This window comes from Tripterygium wilfordii, chromosome 1 (assembly GCF_013401445.1).
Source record: "Tripterygium wilfordii isolate XIE 37 chromosome 1, ASM1340144v1, whole genome shotgun sequence".
NCBI lineage: Eukaryota > Viridiplantae > Streptophyta > Magnoliopsida > Celastrales > Celastraceae > Tripterygium > Tripterygium wilfordii.
In genome coordinates this window covers 1,437,369-1,455,566 of record NC_052232.1, presented here as the reverse complement: position 1 = coordinate 1,455,566, position 18,198 = coordinate 1,437,369, and the positions used below count along the sequence as shown (strand labels likewise).

The 18,198-nt window shown below is 36.5% G+C and overlaps 2 protein-coding genes, 1 long non-coding RNA gene and 1 other non-coding gene across 7 annotated transcripts; all 4 read right to left on the bottom strand.

Annotated features, from left to right (window-relative positions):
- Positions 1–1,135: 1,135 nt before the first annotated feature.
- Positions 1,136–7,927, bottom strand: LOC120003515. The gene is made up of 5 exons (XR_005469359.1): positions 7,526–7,927; positions 7,407–7,448; positions 5,553–5,621; positions 5,362–5,415; positions 1,136–1,745 (listed from the first exon to the last, which is right to left on the bottom strand). It is a non-coding gene; the product is annotated as an uncharacterized LOC120003515 (long non-coding RNA).
- Positions 7,928–8,683: 756 nt separating this feature from the next.
- Positions 8,684–11,287, bottom strand: LOC120004275 (uncharacterized GPI-anchored protein At5g19250-like). The gene is made up of 2 exons (XM_038853606.1): positions 10,715–11,287; positions 8,684–9,408 (listed from the first exon to the last, which is right to left on the bottom strand). The coding sequence occupies exons 1-2, from the start codon at positions 10,794–10,796 to the stop codon at positions 8,900–8,902; spliced, it is 591 nt and encodes a 196-aa protein (XP_038709534.1). The 5' UTR covers positions 10,797–11,287; the 3' UTR covers positions 8,684–8,899.
- Positions 11,288–12,483: 1,196 nt separating this feature from the next.
- LOC120004396 lies at positions 12,484–12,585 on the bottom strand. The gene has a single exon (XR_005469525.1). It is a non-coding gene; the product is annotated as a small nucleolar RNA snoR98 (small nucleolar RNA).
- A 1,044-nt stretch (positions 12,586–13,629) lies between these two features.
- LOC120003397 (3-dehydrosphinganine reductase TSC10A-like) lies at positions 13,630–17,555 on the bottom strand. Of its 4 annotated transcripts, XR_005469340.1 has the most exons (5): positions 16,071–17,555; positions 15,778–15,925; positions 14,791–15,078; positions 14,110–14,195; positions 13,630–13,984 (listed from the first exon to the last, which is right to left on the bottom strand). XR_005469340.1 is itself a non-coding variant. In XM_038852389.1 (4 exons), the coding sequence occupies exons 1-4, from the start codon at positions 16,605–16,607 to the stop codon at positions 14,013–14,015; spliced, it is 984 nt and encodes a 327-aa protein (XP_038708317.1). In that variant the 5' UTR covers positions 16,608–17,555; the 3' UTR covers positions 13,630–14,012. The 4 variants fall into 4 exon arrangements, 3 of the variants coding, with proteins under 3 accessions (XP_038708317.1, XP_038708308.1, XP_038708301.1); XM_038852389.1 differs by lacking the exon at positions 14,110–14,195 and having other exon boundaries at positions 13,630–14,023; XM_038852380.1 differs by lacking the exon at positions 14,110–14,195.
- Between the last annotated feature and the right edge of the window lie 643 nt (positions 17,556–18,198).

The following is an 18,198-nucleotide window of genomic DNA, read 5'->3' as shown; positions in this document are numbered from 1 at the left end:
TAAAAAAAATAAATATACAATATCAATAGAAATAATATAACTAAAAAAACAAAACATACATGAGTATATCTCCCATGGCGGTCTCAACTCTCAACAACCCCAATATCCAACTTATATCACAAAGGAACACTATGATTATGTCTCAACTTTAAAAAATCACGATGCACAGTAATTGTTGAGTTGGCCTTTTATTAACCAAAAAAAAAAACACATTGCATATCAATCAAATAATAAAAAATAATGGTAGTAGTTTCAACTTCCTCAAGTTGACTTTAAATTGAAAGAAATTAATTAAGTATTCTGCCGTCTCTCACATTGCCAAAAAATTTTTTTTTTAAAAAATCCCAATTAAAAAAGAAAAAACTGTGCTATGAGTCTTTTGACCATTCCTAGTGTGCGTGTATGCTTGGAATTTTACAGTCTGACATACATATCCAGGTCTCAACTTGCAAACCAACAGCTGGAACAACTCGTCCCTCCGTCTTAGTGACATTTTATCCACTTTTGAGTCCGTACATATTGCCCTATATAATATTGTCTTCTCATATCCAACATCAATTTGAACCTAAGAAAAACATATGTTACTAATTAAAAAGTTTCACCTATTATATTATATATTTCACATCTTTCCTTACATGATAAGAGCAATCACAATGATTGTAATTTGTTAGGACATAGATGTCAAAAAGTGATATTCTAATGGGTCAATAAAATCGAAAGCATTACACATCCATAAATTTACATAAACATGTGACATGTTTATGTGGCTTCTTTAATAAAGTTTGTTTGTTTTTTTTAATCTAGGTAGTATGCCTATCTGACCTACGACCTAAATTATGTAAATTTATAGATGGAAAAATTATGGACATATATAATTTTGGCAATAAAATTTTTCATGTTCCAACAATAACAATACGTTGGCTTAATTTCAATGTGGCATGGATGTGGGCATGACAAATGTCATTCCCATATCTTTGTTCTCAGATGGACCTCACAATACACACACTCATATTTTTACACAAAAATTAATATTGGGTCCTATTTCTATTACACAAAAATCAAATCAACAAATTTATACAATTGTACTAATATATTTTATTGACTCAATTACATCAACAAAACACAAATTCTCATACATTACTTATTCTTCATCAAAAAAATCATCATTGTGATTGCTGTAAATGACAAGAGATTTAACCTTTTCACTACTCGATAACTCGACTAGCATCACCACATTTACATTGTATACATTGTAGAAGCTTGTGGCGCTGCCCTAGAGTTGGGTAGAACATTATATAATACACAGTACAGGAAGGACAGAGATGGAGGTATCAAGTTGGTTTAGTGTACGAACCGACACTGAGAAGTGAGACCATACATGTATCATGTTCGTCTGGAAGTTACAAGGGAAAGCTTCTTCCAAAGCATGCAGAGACCTTACTTACTACTCTAGTAGCTAGCTTTTACAGATGGATATATAGATATATATATATGTTCCAATGAAACATCTACAAAGTAGCTCAATTATGTCAGACCATCTTATGTTTGACATGTATGTACGGGCAATCTGTGCATTAGATTGCAAAAGATATGCTCTTTATTTTCCTTCAATGGAGATATTATATTGACATAATAATATAATATTACCTTTTTATGTGTTGCCAACCTGTTATGTAATGGATGGGGCCGGTCATGTTCCATGGCCAAATGCTTTCTGCCTGCTTCCACGTATCAGGTGTCTTCCTCTGTAAGAAAATTAAATTTTATATTCAAATAGTTGGGCTTCGTTTGTTTCAAGAAGGAAAAAAAAAACCAAAGTTTTGAAAAATTCTTTCTTCCCCCTAAATTAAAGTAGTTAGTTTTTTCATATATTTTATGAAAATTATTAAAGGAAAACTCTTTTCAAAATATCTAGTGCTTGATTTGATCTGATCCATTACATGATATATATATATAAATGGAGTGATGCATTTCCATGTGTAACACATTAGGCAAAGTGAATATATATTATAGTTTGGAAAAAATGGGTTTTTCAAAGAACGCAATTGCATTCTTGGTAGTTAAGGAAGGGATTTTGAGAGGTTTGTGTGTGTATTCACAAAAAAACAAAAGCCCCACTGACCATGCTGTGCCAAAAAAAGAAAGTTCTGGAAAGCCAATTGGAATGCAACCCTTGAATAATAATGCAACAATTTTTTGGAACTCCCCTTTCACACCCATTTTTGGGTTGCTTTATATTCGTATGTGGGTTTTGTTAATTGGTTTTAGTAGCTTTTGGTTATTAGCTCAGCAAAAGTTTTGCCACATTCATCTGTTTAAATGTAAAATTATGTGGGTCGGTTGATTTGCCACATTATCATAATCTTGTATGATGGTCGGAGAAATGGATTCTTTAAAAAAGTATTAACCTTTTTTTTGGTAGGTAAACGAGAGTGAAAGCTCGAAATTTTAGATACCATTCAATTCGTGTATATCTCTTAACAAATCTCATATGAGGGTGGTTGACAAAAAAAAAAAGATTGACTGATTAAGCCCAAATGTTACTATTAAAAATGATGAAAAGAACATTCATAATTATAAGCATCAAAAACCCTAAAATAGATTAGTGATTATGAAATGAACATTCAAGTCCAGAGGTGAAAAATCATAAAAATTTTAGGGTTTTGATTAGTAATTTCTAAAACCCTTAAAAGTTAAAACCCTAGTAACATATTTTTTTTTAGTTTTAGCATCTGTACGTATTTTTATTGGGTACCTATTTGTCTTTAGTGGTGCCGTTGTAGTAGACAGGACAGTTGCTGCTATTTGAAACAGCGGCACAATGAGATCTGAACAACTACATCCCATATTCCAACAGCGACATGAGGGTGTCGCTCTTAGCAGTAGCGGTTTTCCAAAATCCAAGGTTATGCTGCTATTCCCCACGACAGCATCAAGGAATCCAAAACAATGCCACAATTGTGAACAACGACTTCTTCCGTCTATAAACCAAACTAGAGACACTCTCCCATACGCATAAACAAAAGAAACAATACAAAGAGGAAGAGAGTGTTTGAGTTCAGTGGTTTCCAATAATCGTCGAGCAACTAAACCGTAACAAACGAATATTGTTTATGAATTGTTAATGTTCTCTTGATTATTTTAATTGAAATATTAACTTGATTATTTTAATTTGTATAGAAATATTGTAATATGAAGGTGATAATGACTTCACGAAGAAATCAAGATTTTCCATATGAATATGAGTACGATTACAGTCAATCTGCTCCTTGGGTTGATTGTACCCAGACAACTGGTGAAAGTTCTTCTTCACAACATCATTTACCGGATGTTAATGTAACGTTGATCCCAGAAATGTGTGGTAGTGAAAACACCGATTATTTTGAGCAGGCGGTTCCGAACAGCGATGTTGAGGTTGAAGATGAGGAAAGTTACATAGAATCTGATGCTAGTGAGGTTGCGGATGAGGATGATGATGTTGGTGACACTGAAGAAAATGTTGGGCCCCATACTTTCCTGGTGCCACAAATACCTAAATTTGAAGATGTTAATTTTGATGATGCAATATACACGGATTGGGATTATGTTAATCAGGGGATTGAATGTGACTTAGAAGTCAAGCAAGTGTTTGAAAGTAAGGCAAAACTGCTTAATGCGGTGAAAACGTGGCACATAGAGAACAACTACTAATACAAGACTCAGCGTTCTAACACATAAATTATTCAATTAAAATGCGTGTGTAACCAGCGGTCGACGATTGAGTGCGAGTGTGCGACGCGACTGTTGACTGCTGCAAGATTTTGTTTTAAAAGTGTGCCGCGGTTTAAAAAGCGGCATTAGTGTGCCGTTGTTGATAAAAGCGGCTCCTTTGTAATTGAATGGAAGTCGATGTTTGAAGAAGCGACTTCAATAAAAATAAAAAAGTGCCGCTATTTGTAACAACAGAACCACTAAAAACAAATAAGTACCGTTGTTTGTAATAACGACACCACTAAAGACAAATAGGTGTCCTTGTTTCTAACAACGACAATGTGCTAGTTCTCTAATAAATTGCAAATGAGCGATAAATACCCAAAAAAAATATACGTAAGAATACTAAAACCAAAAAAAACTCCACATATATCCATTATTGTCACACAACTTGCTTAGAATACTTTTATTATCCAACCAAAGAGGGTACTAGCTACAAACAACAATTAATGATCCAAATCTACTAACACATGCAGCAAATGGAAATGACACAAAAGAATTTTTTTAAAAAAGTAATCATGAGGAATAAAAATTAGATAAATATTATGTGATTCTTGTGGGTGAAAGGCAATTGTGGCGTCAGCACTAAAAGGATCCACTTTTGTCATAAAACGACCACCTATCATTCTTCCTTTTTGGACCCCACCCACCATATCTACGATATCTACTACCCCCAAATTCTTTAGTCCCCAAGGAAAACCAGATCCAAATATTTGACCATTTCCTTTATGTGGATAAATATTTATATATACATGGGACCATCCAAATTCTATATTGTCTCCCTCTATTATGTTTTCTTCTGCTAGCTAGAGAAGCAGAATATTTTTAATGTTTTCAGAAATTGTGGAAAAGTCATATGTGGCTTACTAAGTTAGTTATCCATGTAGGTTATATCTTCTGCTTCCAAGGAGCAATTTGCGTATTTGAGAAGGCTCCATGAAATTGGGTTTTCAATTAGAACCACTAGGGTTTCTACTGGTTTTCTTCAACCTTATCCATTTGGTAGAAAAAGACATGAAACATACGTTGTTTGGGTTTTCTCTGAGAGAGAGAGGGAGTAGATGTCCAATGTCAATAAATACACTAACGTTTTTGCTACTTAAAAAGGCATACGACTACTCTCTCACCTAATTTTTTAAATTTAAAATAATTGTCTTTTTCAAATTTGAATGCACATTTTTTATTCTAATCTAGTGCCTTAAAGACATACATTATCATTTCCCTATATATATATATACTCCCACAAATTTCAATGTTTTTTTGTCCTAACTATCCTAAATAGAGATCAACACACAATTTCACATGAATCATGTGAGACTTATAATTTCATATTGATCATGTGTGTCCATCTCAATATTTATGATAACGGGGACAAAAGAAAACATTGGAATCCTTTGTATTTTCTTCTATGAGGGTCCAATATCAAGAAAAATACCCCCGTGTCCTACCAAAACGAAATAAAGTCGCACCATATGAGATACGAACACACGAGTGGGACAACCAACCACAAGGGGACCTATAACTTGAAAATCTTTATAAAGACAAAATTTTTAATTTTAGGCTGAATAGCTGCCACGTATATATGTTTTAGATGTGATAAGAGCAACTTACTTTTGATCAAGAATCCAGGTCTTCCACGCATCTACAGATCTTCGCCTTCTGAAACTACAAAAGGAGAAAAGGAAAAAAAAAACATAATATCATGAAATCTGGTCCCTGCTCATATCATTCAAAATTCACCTTCTCAATCAGAAAGGAAAAAAAAAGAAAAAGAAAGAAAAAGTAACGACTTTCTTTGGTACCCTTTCTGTTTGCCATAAACCTTTCCTCCATGCAGCATTGTTTTTTGACCTCACCAACCAATTAAAACCCTACAGTTTGTAGTGATTGCAATGGATTTGGGTTAGGAGGGAACAAGAAGAATTTTCTTTACAGATTCTTAATGATACTTTTGATGGAAAATTTTGAAAAACCATGGCAAAGACGGGTTCCATCATGTACATGCATCAGGAAACATAAGGACAAATCAAAGGTGGCTGTTAGTGATACTTGGATGACAAGTCAACAAGAATTTATGACAAATTATTGCATGCTAACCTAATCATTTCATTTCCTCCTAAAAATCATGCTTCTTTTTCTTAAAAATAGGTTTAACCAAATATAAAACATGTTTTCCTCTTTAATAAAAGACATGCACAAAAACACAGACAGAAAACATACTATACAATTATGATTCAACTAAGGATCTGTAGTGCATTATATTCCATCAATAAGGATAGGCTGTAGGGAATGTGACGTTGGTTTTAAAATGGGGGACCTTATTTTTCCCAAATTTCATTTAATTTTTGGAAATTCCAACTGAAGGTTGTCCAAGTAAGCATAAGATATCCATAACGATTTCAAAGGGGAATCTCAGACCACATACAATATCAAGGTGAAACAACTCAAGAGGACCAGACGTGATGAATTCTCCCATACACTAAATTAACAAACATTAAAATCAATATATGCATGACTTTAGACTAAGTGTAAAATATAACTGAAGAATCCGAGACAATGCTTTCTTGATGTACATAAGGAGAATGCTCAAATGTTCAGGAGTTTTCCCACTTCAAATAACCACAAAGACATCGACTAATTTCCATGTCTAAACTAACAAGAACCAAAGAATCTCAACTATCTTTCAAATAAACATGCATCGGTATAGCCAACAAAATCAGGCAACTAATAGTCGTCCATCTTACATTAAATGATCATGGGGGGACTAGATATATGCATATAGAAAGACATGCTGATTTGTTTGATAACTAATTCTGTATCCTCCTCTGAAAGTTAAGAGGCACTATCATAAATAAGAACTAAGATGCATTATATTGTGGGTTTTCAAATCCAACATATTGAATAATTGTGGTCTATGTTGCACCTTCAGAAAAAGTGTGTGACAATGTCTTAAGACATTTCTCGATTTTCATGCTGAACCTATTTCAGTGGAGATCTGAATACTGGGACCAAAAACAACAAAAAGAAAGGCAAAATTCACCCCTTCATGATGATTATTAGCATGAGTTTCCAGAATGTTCAAACACCTCTATGGGTGAGGACATTACAAAAGGTGCATATGAGTACATATATTTGAAATCTAAAATTGCATCCAATCAACCAGCATGTCTGCTAAATAATTACTGCAACACATTAGGACTCTGCTGATTCAAAAAAGATCCTCCTATACCATTTTTTCAGTGTGCAAGAACTTTACACCAACTTAACTCTTTGGAGAGTGGACCAGGAAAAACATAGTTCAGAGAGACTCAGCATATGAAAAAGTAATTAGACGGACCGAATAGATAATACATTGGGCTGAAGATTACATAGCTTGCCACTTATGATTTCAAGCTCTTCTATATGGGCCTATTGCAACAATCAATTAAATTCAGGAGATCAATACAAAAAATATGCTACCGTGCCTGTTCCTTATAACACAAACACATAGCCTTTAATTGCCAATACCAAAGGTTCGTCTCCCAATAGCCATACATAAATTACGCTTTTACAAATGCTAACCGTACCATGAATCAACCACAGAAAATCCATAGAGTAATGCAAAACTCAACAGAAGAAACTAGGGGAGAAAATAAATAACGGAAGTGATATCTCACCTTTGCTTTCTCCTTTGATGCACAATTTGCTGCAATTAAAACCTAATCATGTAATCGGCACAATGTCAATATCAAATTCACAAAAATTACCTTCGTAACCAATACTAGAATTCACCAACCTGGTTCACGGCGAGAAGCTCTCCAGAATCGATATTCATCCCCATATAAACGCGACCAAATGCACCACACCCAATCAACTTGCCCTTTCTTTATCGGATAGGACGAGTATCTTACCTCCTGATTGGCGGAAATTCCGTTACCTGCGGCCTCGAGAACAAACTGATGCGCGATTTACGGACGCTGGTGCCAATCTTATCGACCAGGCCATCGAAACCTCCGCCATCGTCCCCGGAAGTGGACCGGAACACCAAGGAACTTCGAACTGATCCAAGGATGTCCGGCATTGAGCAATTCAGGTTGTTGTGGATTGGGATTTGAGAGAAAGATAAGGCTAGGGTTGAAGTTCATTTGTGAAAATGTGAACGAGTGTCAATGCTGGTTTGGAACGAGGGAAAAGGGGAAGCGACCTAATTTCAAAAATTAAATAAATGGAGAAATGATTTCGTCTTGGGTTTTGGTGATTGCGCCAATTTATGCTCCCAGATCCAGCCCATGTTATACATTGGGCTTAGACCCAATTGTTATATATGGACAAACGATTTCGTCTGTGTGTTGTCATTGAATCTTATTGGATTTGGAGTGCAGTATATGGGTTAGAGGTGGCAAAACTATGTCAGTCTGAATGACCGAATTTGTTCAATATGAATTAAACTAAGTTTGGACACAAGTTATATATCCGAAATCTAGGTCCAAACACAAAATTTTTGTCCGGTTTAAAACCGAGTCTGAATCCAAACACATAAATCTTGTCTAGTTTATTTGTTCAAACCCTAACCTGGATTAGGTTATTACACGATTTACTTGTCCATATTTAAATCAATCCTGGTTTGGTCAATTAAGTACGTACGGAATTCAATCCAAATTTAGGTTCAACACATGTAAATTTTTCGTAAACACGTGATGTCTGACCTGAAATCGATTTTTTGTCACCCTGACTATAGGTATGTTTAAAATTCGAGATGAGGTGAGGCAACGTTCAAAATTGTAATGAGATTAAGTGATTTGTGTTGGCAAAAAATGTTTGACATAATACATGATTACCTGATAGTCATTACTCATATGTAGATGTTTTTGTTTTAATTGGTATATTAAGTTTGATTTTTTGCATTGAAAATTACACTAGCGTCGGCTATAAACTTCACCAAATAACGAGTTATAAACTTCACTAAACAATTACAACTAACCAAACACTTGAAAGCTGACCAAACAACTTATAAGGTAGTATTTAGCTTTTAAAAATACAGTCTATCAAACAAGAACCACCATTAAATCATGCCTACCTGATTCAAATTCAAATTCAAATGCGGATAAACGAACCATTTAAAGGAAGTGGCACCCCCCTAACCCAAAGACACTGAGTGAAATTCAAGGCTTTACAACAATAAGAAAGAAATTATGAGTAAAAAGAGCAACTGGCATAACACACCAGTCATGCTGATGAAACTGGCTCCATTATATGTCACAAAGCTCCCTTCCGGTGTGTTTGTGGTGAGAACAGCAACTATCCAGTTACCTTCAGAACCAATGCCAATTCCTGTATACTTGGTATCGTTAAGACTATCCGAGTACAGAGACTGTGTGAAGTTGGATAGCACGAGACTCGGAATCAGGTTGGGAACACAAGCAGGCATCACATTGCCATCCCTCGTATTGGAGACATTCAAATGGCACTTGGTTAGAAGTGTCGGGTAGTTCGGAAGCTGAGGTTCGGTGCCGGGTACTGTGTTAGCACCTGTTGTGTTTGTGCAAGGTTGGTTCTTGAATTGGTCAGCTATTTCATCAGCAAGACAGTCTGCATTGTCGTTCTTTGTTAGTGTTGTCAAGTTGAGGGATGCCCGGTAGGTGTTGATGCCTTGAAGAAGAACATCATCTGCATCTGCATCTGCAAATTGGAGAAGTAAACGGGTGCTAATTGTTAAGATATTCACACAGGCATCCACAAACAAACACACGAGCTCAAAGAAAGAAAGAAAATGCTAAATGGTGACGGCTTTTCCAACAAGGATCTTGCCAACAACCCATTTATATAACCAGCATTAGCCACTAAGTGAGGTCAACCATTCCTAGGTATATTTGGCAACAATATGGGTTTGATTTAAACAGTCAACCGCCTTGGGTCTTCAGAGTTAGGAACAACCATTTTAAGGGGGACATCTTCAATTAAGTTTGGGCTGATGTAAGAAATTTCAGAAGTAACAGAAATGAATTCATCTCTAATCAAAGTGACTTTGGTAGATTTGGCCATTCGATAGAAAAAATCGATCAATAATCAGGTTAACTTTAGAATTTCTTGTAAAGTTCTGTCAGACAAGTAAGCTTGGTGGGTATATCGTCATAAATGCCCGAAAACCTGGAACGGTCACACCCACAAGATTCAACTTAAAGCTCGAGATTCATTAGTCTTGGACTCTTAGCTAGTGTGGAGAAGTTATTACCTATTTATGAACTCAACAACCCAAGGAGTTTCAAATTGTTTTACAGACAAGCAAAATAGAAAGAAGTATATGAGGACGATGCAAGAAGGTAACACCATAACAGGATACTCAAATTTCCAATTGCAATACCAGTAACCCAAATTTAGCCTGATAAATTTGGAACATTGAATGGGGCTTGACCTAGGACGACAGCTACAGATTTACCTAATTTCTAGCAAGTATAAGAGTTCGCAACACCTTCATTTCCTAGAATCTAACATCATGAAAGTTCTTGAATTAAACGATTAGATAAGGTATCTGAAAAGTATGAAGCCAAAGATCATGGTTTGGAAGTCTCTTCTTTCACCTATTTTTTCTACACTTACTACCATGTTCTAGTGCAATCTATCCCAAACATTATTAGATCTATAGAAGAAATGGGTAATATTAGAAACCACAATAATCATCAAAACAATGCTGCTACCAAATCTATAAATAAAGCCATCGGATCAAATCTAAGAATGCACCGTATTCAAACAAAAACAAACGATACCCAGATCAAGCTCAGTTGATAAACCAAGTCCCAAGAACTAAAAACCTGAGTACCAGATGTACAGTTCAACAAAGATACTGAAGATGCAACGATACCAAGACCCAAGAGTAAAACACAATAGAATGAAACCCATAAGCTGAAAAATCTGAAGGAAAGAAGTTAATCTTGACAATCAGTTCAAATGGAATGAGTGACTGCAAAAAAAAAAAGCAGATTCTTACCATCACATTTGACTAGATTGTTTGTCGAGAGAATGGAAAAGAGGAACAATGGAAGGAGAATGAAGAGCTGCCAAGCTACCATTGTTGCACTTGCTGCAGCTGGATGCAGAGAAATTCAGAGAAAGAAGTTGTAGGCTTCACGCTCTGTAATCTGTATTTCTTTAACTGGAAGCTGCCTGATCGAGCCAAACGACGCCGTCTACAGCTTATTGACCCAAAACGTCGACGTATAGTGCTCAACCGACCCGCTTTTGAAGTCACGTAACACCATACGAATAATCTTTTGCAACCACCATATATTCACAAATAATCAAAGTATGATAAAAGAAAGACAATTTGTCAACCTAATTTCCTTAACGTTAATTTTCCTCAATTTGGTGATATAGTGGCATTCACTATCACAATTTCTGCTATGGATTATAATGGCCCAAGAATCAATAATTAAATCATTCGAAAGTAGTACATCTAATAATTAACTACGAGAAATCACTTTTGCTGTTCTTGCGACAAAGATAGTGTATTCTCTTGATGATTAGAGTTACGAATTTCATAATTGTTAAGATTCCCACACCAATTGCCTTCTAACAATTTTACTTAAGAAAAAGAAGGCCTTAAGAACTAGAAACGTAAACTTCTTATTGGGCCATAACTAATTCAATGGGATAAGGGGCAACCAAATCGAGCCCAGATTGTTCTCAATTCGGCCCATTTTTGTCATTTTGAATTAGTGTTGAAAATCACAACAACCGCTTTACAAAATAGAGTCATTATCGACTCACAAAACAATGATCGGAGTGAGGAGACGACGTCAGAAAAAAGGTGGTTATTTATAATTAACCGTGTATGATCCAAACTTCAAACGGAGCCCACGGTTTTGAATTCTGATACATATGGTACCGCACAGGCCCATTCTAGGCCCGGATAAAGCGCCGGTCAAAACTGCACAACAAGGCAAGGATCCAATCCAGCTCTTTGGGCTGTTAACTGTGGGCCCAATAGTTTGGTCTTAACTGCCATGGGCAGTTGGGCCTCCTTCTCTTCTTACTTTTCTTAGCAAAACAGTTTGGTTCAGTGCAACTTTTTTTTGTGTACTTTGATAGGTTCCTTATCTCAAAGTATTTGGTGAAGTATCAATATAAAGAGTCAAATTTGGACCTTCAATTAAAAGGATTCAATCCCACACTAACTCAACCATTTATGGTGGGGTTATAGCTTCATTCCTCTTAATATTTTTTTGAAGTAGAGAACGATACTATAAAAATTTATCCTTTGAACATCCAATAGTCATAAACTCAGGTCATTACGCTCCCGCACATAGAATTTTTTTCTTCATGATAAATTGAGCCAAAATCCACCCTCCCATGATCACGAGGATATTGTTTCTAATTAAAATCAAACTTAGAATCATACCGCTCAGAACCTTCTAAGTCCATATGGTTAACCAAACCTTAAGAGATTCACCAACAAAACTATCACTCAAGTACTTATTCCTTTTTAACATTTTATTCTTCTTCTTTTTTTTTTGGTTGCTAGACCATCCTTATTTAAGTTTGAAAAAATTTAAAGATAAAAACCTGCCAAAATCTAATTTAAATGTTAATAAATTAGGTCAACTGATTTTGTAACATGGAAATTAGTTGATATTATTCAAAACCATATTAGATTGCATCATATCAAACAAGCATGTCAAAGCCTTTTTTTTTTTGACAATCCAAGATCTTTTTTTTTTTTAAATCTGAAATATAAATGATTTGTTGAGGGGGAAAAAAATTTGTAACACAAGAGCCAAACCTGCAAAATCCATATAAGGAGGAGTGCAAGCATTAAACTTATGCAATTAATTTTGGAGGAGAATATTGAAAATTCTTAGCAATGGAGAGAGGCCAATGCACTACAATACAACACCTACCTCTCTCTGCCCTCCCAATTCCAGATAACAAACACAGTATTATTTTTTTTCTAATGGAAAACAAAAACTAAATTACAACTACCATAACCAGAGAATGTTAAAGAGAAATGAAGATGAAACAGAAGAGTGTATCTGCAAAACCATGAAAGAAAGAAAGAAAGAGGAGGCGCAAGCAAGCGCCAACTTCTGTGTATATCTACTTCGGAGGAGACCTAGCCGCCTCTCTTATTCTCCCTCAAGAACCCTAAAACCGATATTTATAGCACTTAATACTTTCTGGATTTTGCACTTTACACCCTGTGTCTGATACACTACAGAGAGGCAAAGATGTCATTTCACGAATATACCTTATTATATTATTTACACATACACAGAGGCAGATGCATTGTATTTCACTGGAGGTCTGGCCCATCCAGTGAAAAAAGATATCAGGTCCAACCCCATAAATGTATACCAGGCCTCATAAGTTCATAAGAACAATGCCCACAAAAAATGTATCCCATCTCGACTCTCTCAGCTCTGCTTGTCTTTTACTCTTTCTCTGTCTTGGGTTTTGATCCCTAATTCCCTGCCAATATTTTAAAGAGTTCAACATACATTACATTTCAAAAGAAATTTAAAAAATAATCAAATTTCATGATTCATTTGCTGATTTGAGTTTTCATTATGTTTCTTGTTGAAAAGTCTGTCAGGTACCATTTCCGTTCTCTCTATTTTTCAAATATTAAAACTCGTAAAAAATAATTGTTATAGGTAAAAATATAACGTTTTATTACTTGAAACTACTACCGGTTCGCATGGATGATCCTGGAAAGTATGTATAAACGTTCGTCTGGTAGACGAGGATGTTACAAAGGGTCCATCACAACGATTTTGGGCCATCCAACCTGAATGGACTGAGGCTGCTGTTGTCAATTGGTTCAGTAGGCCCAAGATATTGGGTTGTAAAAATGGGCTTTTGGAGCCCATTATCAAAATTTTCTAGCTTGTGTCAACAGCTGAAAAAGATTACGAAAATGCAACTTTATCGCGTACAAAAGTTGTAAGAAGTTCTTCCGTTGGGTGGGACTGCCAAAGCAGAAAAGAAAGAACAAAAATCTGCTGTTGGATGGATGATCTCTGAGAGCATACAAGCTTAAACACAAATGAAGCTAACCAGAGTTTCTTCCAGGTGTGCAGTCAATTTCCTTCTTGATGCATCTTTATTAATGGTTTAGATGCAAAGCCATGAAAACTGTGAGAGAGCGCTCCAGTTTTGCTACATCAGCTCAAGAACTCAACTCCAACACTCTCCTTGCAGCAGCATGAGGAGAAAAGACTTGAGAGTATTGCCAAAAACAACAGATGCTATCAGGAAATTGCTGCACCAATAACCAGCACCAGTGAGTTCTAGGATAGTCCTACCACATAAAGAAACCAGATGAAATTTTCAATCTCTGAATTTGCGGATTAATTCCAGGCATAAAAACAGATAATTATGACTTACACCATGAATTACACCCTGTCCATCAAGCAGGAAGCAGGAAGCAGGTCGCAGGAATATAGAGTTTCTATAATACGATTGTTATAACCCTAGATACAATCATGAAAAGGTTTTAAGTTTGGGAATCTACATCATAAGTCTGTGGCATATAAGATCTTTTAAATCATAAGTGAGCTAAACTAAATCAAAATCACATGCAAAATTGCAAACTTAGCACACATCAATACAGGCAGTAAACTAGACTGAACAGAGAAGCCATAATAAGATTGTGCTGAGCTCACTTTGCAAAACATCATTCAGATAGTCTAAAATGGCATTATTAAATGAGAGAACTCAATTGTGAGTTGTCTTCCAGACAACAAAATGTTGATGTATTATATAGATGAAATGGAACCTATGAATATATCAGGGGAAAACCAAGTTTAACAATTCTTGGACCACTTTACCAACAAAGCAGCAATTCAAAGTTTTCTCAGTTGTAATAGAAATATGACCCTATTTTAAGGTACACACATCTCCATATAATCCAAATACTTCACCAATTCTTGAGTCAGGAAATTAACCAATCATCACATAACATGAAGCCTCAGGCCACGAAAAATAAAAGGCTAGATTGGTGAGTCATAAAATTAATGCCGTATCCAATAAAATTTTTGAAAGAGAATCATTTTCTGAGATACTTACTACTTTGTGCATGCCACTTCTCTATACTTCCATACCAATTCCATTGGAAACATAGAGCTGCAATGCGTAGTATACCAGCAGCGACCACCTCAATATATGCCATCAAGAATGATCTCTGAGGGGATAAACCAGCAGTTGCTATAGAAAGCAATAATCCTTCAAAGTTGCAGGGGACAATGAAAGAAGCAGATTTTATGCCATTTAAGGTTTTCTTGGCAACATCATCAGCTTTCATTGCACCAGAGGAGGCAGCTATTATACTAGTGAGTGGTGGCCTTCTCTTGTTTTCTGCATTATGCGCAACCTTGAGTATATTGATTCTAATGGGTTATGTTAAAAACCAAACCAAGATCCTTCAAAACTAAAACTGGAAATGCTTGAAAGGCATTAAGAGTTACAGACTACTCTCTTGAAGTCACATATTGAACTACTGCAATATTCTTGTCCGGTGAAATAGTTAGCACATCTTCCCATATATATATATTGTCGCAATCTACACGTCAATGATATGATTCAAGTTTTTCCTATGAAAATATTGTGTCAAGAATAAATGTAGAAAAAGTAAGAACCAAAGGTCAATTTGGACTTTGTTTATCTGTCTTCATCATCAAAGTCAATTAATAACATTCCAAACTTGTAAAATCTCACGACCAAGCGAAGAAATAAAAATTACTCAATATGAGAAGATCAAAATAGCAAAATTAAAGTTCCTTTGGCTTCAAGTTCACTTTTTGTTAAAAATTGTGCAAGAATAATTTCTTCACCCAAACTGCTTAAACTTCAGGGACTTTCAGTTCAGCACCAGAAACATACAATTCAATAACCCCCAGTCATCAAACATACAAATAAAATCCACAAAGAAACCGTTATAATTTAACTCACTCAAGCTGCTGACTTAATGAAATCTTCTCACTAGCGATATACATATTAATGTACTACAAAGCAGTCAAGCGGTGAAGGGGGCTGGGTAACAATTGTGTTGCATACCTTCCTCTAGACCAGGAGTATCAGTATCCGGAGGGAATATAAGAGAAACATGAATATTATCCGCAATGACTTCCTGCTGCAGTGCTTCTGCTAAACCACGCAGCCCAAACTTACTAGCTGAGTAAGCTGAGTATCCATAGATACCAACCTACCAGAAAAATGATTTCAAAATCAATAAAAATGTCAACAAAATCACTGAGTTCTCCTAGTTTCACCATATATTTACATCACTAGAACTACTAATATCGCACCAAATACGCTCGGATTAACTGAAGATCAAGAACTTCTGGTACCTGACCGGCCTGTGATGACATGAGAGCGATTGAGGCGGGCCCACGTTCCTTTCTGGCCTCCTTCATGGCAGGTAAAGCAGCCTTGATCATGTTAAAGCTCCCCATCAGATTGACGTCCAGCATGAACCGCACCTCATCCAATTCCTGTTTCTCGAGTTCCTGAGGCACGAAAACCCCCTGATTCACAATCAACACATCAACAGGTCCTGCCTCTTCCACCGCCTTCTTCACCGCTTCGAAGTCCCTCACATCGGCAGCGAAAATCGCGACCTCTTTGCCGGTGGCAAGACGGACCCCCTCCCTCGCTTCCTCTAACTTATTTCGGGACCTGGCCAGAATGGAGACACGTGCCCCCTCCGATGCGGCCAGGTGGGCCAGGGAGAGGCCGATGCCGCTAGACCCGCCGGTTATGAACACGTGACGGTCCTTGATTGGGATTTTAACCGGACGGGGTCGTACGACGACGTAAAGAAATAAGAGCAGAGATAGAGGAAAGAGGAGTATAAGGAATATGTAGTAGAGGTGCTGGTCGGCCATTGATGGAGCTTCTTCTTCTACTGGCTTGGATCACAAGCCCCGAGTCTCCGGAGTGAAATGTTATGGAGCAAAACAACGGACATTATCATCGAATAGCAAGCAAGCAAGCCAGAGTGCCGGACGATCTTGTCTTGTATGTGATTGTGAACTATGAAATACGAGCCAATCGCGACATGACAATGGGCTTATTAATCAGTCTTAAGCTAAGCCCAAACAGATAGGAATTGTAGTGACGTTACGTAGTCCAACCTCGGCCCATTTTAACTATTTAAAGGGAGCCCAAACACAATAAAACGGCCTTTGCCCCAAAAGGCCCTTAGAATAGAGAAAATATCCGGTGGTTGTTCAGCACTACGTCATTCACATGATGTGGTGTGCATGTTCTACTGAATATTTGACACGTGGTGTCTTTAAACAAAAGCTCCATCACAAAAAGCGTCGTGAAACCGCCATCTCCTCCTCTGTCTCTTGTACCACTTCTACAAACAATACTAGAAGGCCGTCGACTAGGTCATTGCCCTGTAATCTGAGCTGAAAACTTAGTCCACCCACCGTTGTTTCCTCCGACAACTACTGGTATTGACCTACTTCTAAACAGTTGCCGCCAGCGAACATAAGTACAAAAGAATCCGACTTGCTGGCGACAGTCAAGATCCGATTCTCTTCTGGCAATCTATTGCTGGTCATGGAGTTCACCGAGCATCACTATCCCAATTATTCTTCATTCCCTTCGAGCTTCTTGAAGTTTAACTCCGCACTCTCAGTGGGTCTCTTGAAAAAATTGGGAAAAAAAAAGCAATGGAAAATTTAGTATAAACAGTTGATGAAGATGGGTGACTTGGATTAAAGTCCCCACATGTCGGGTATTCAATAGAACATGCTCACAATGTCAGCTAAATGATGTGGTGCTAAGCAACCAGTGAATATTTTTCACTATTAGAATGATAATGTTAGAATGAAAACTCAATTTTCAAAGGCTGCATTGCAACTTTTGATTGATTTTTCAATCTGAGCTGGTCTCCATCTGCCTACATGTTATCCCTTTTCAGAAGCAATGTATATCTCTTTATGATATGGAGAACAACTGTGTTAACCCCATTTATAAGAAGATAAGATCCATCCATCTCTCAATATTATATATATCAAGTTGTGCAAGTAGTAGATTTGAAAAGCCAACTTCTTTATTCTAAATCAATGACAACCAAATATTCCCTTAACCAGATCTTTAACAAATACTTAGACAATGGCCTACATCATGAATTTTCAGTGAATTTTCATTCATGTTGGGATCAGGTTTTGAGTCTCAGTCCTTCTCACAGCCCACAGGGGCTCCATCAGAGACAGGTCATGAAGATGACATGAAAGTGATAAGAAAAAACAAGGGATAAGTAACGGATATAAGCCCTTCTACTTACAAAAAATGGTCAATTGAGTCCCTATGTTTTTTTTTTGGGTCAATCCAACCCCTCATTGGGAGTGACACATTCACTATTGGGATGACTGGGATCCCTATCACTTATGTAAAAGTTTAAATAATGAAATAATGAGTAGCATTAAAATGCTTAGTACAACCTTATCCTATAAATAACTC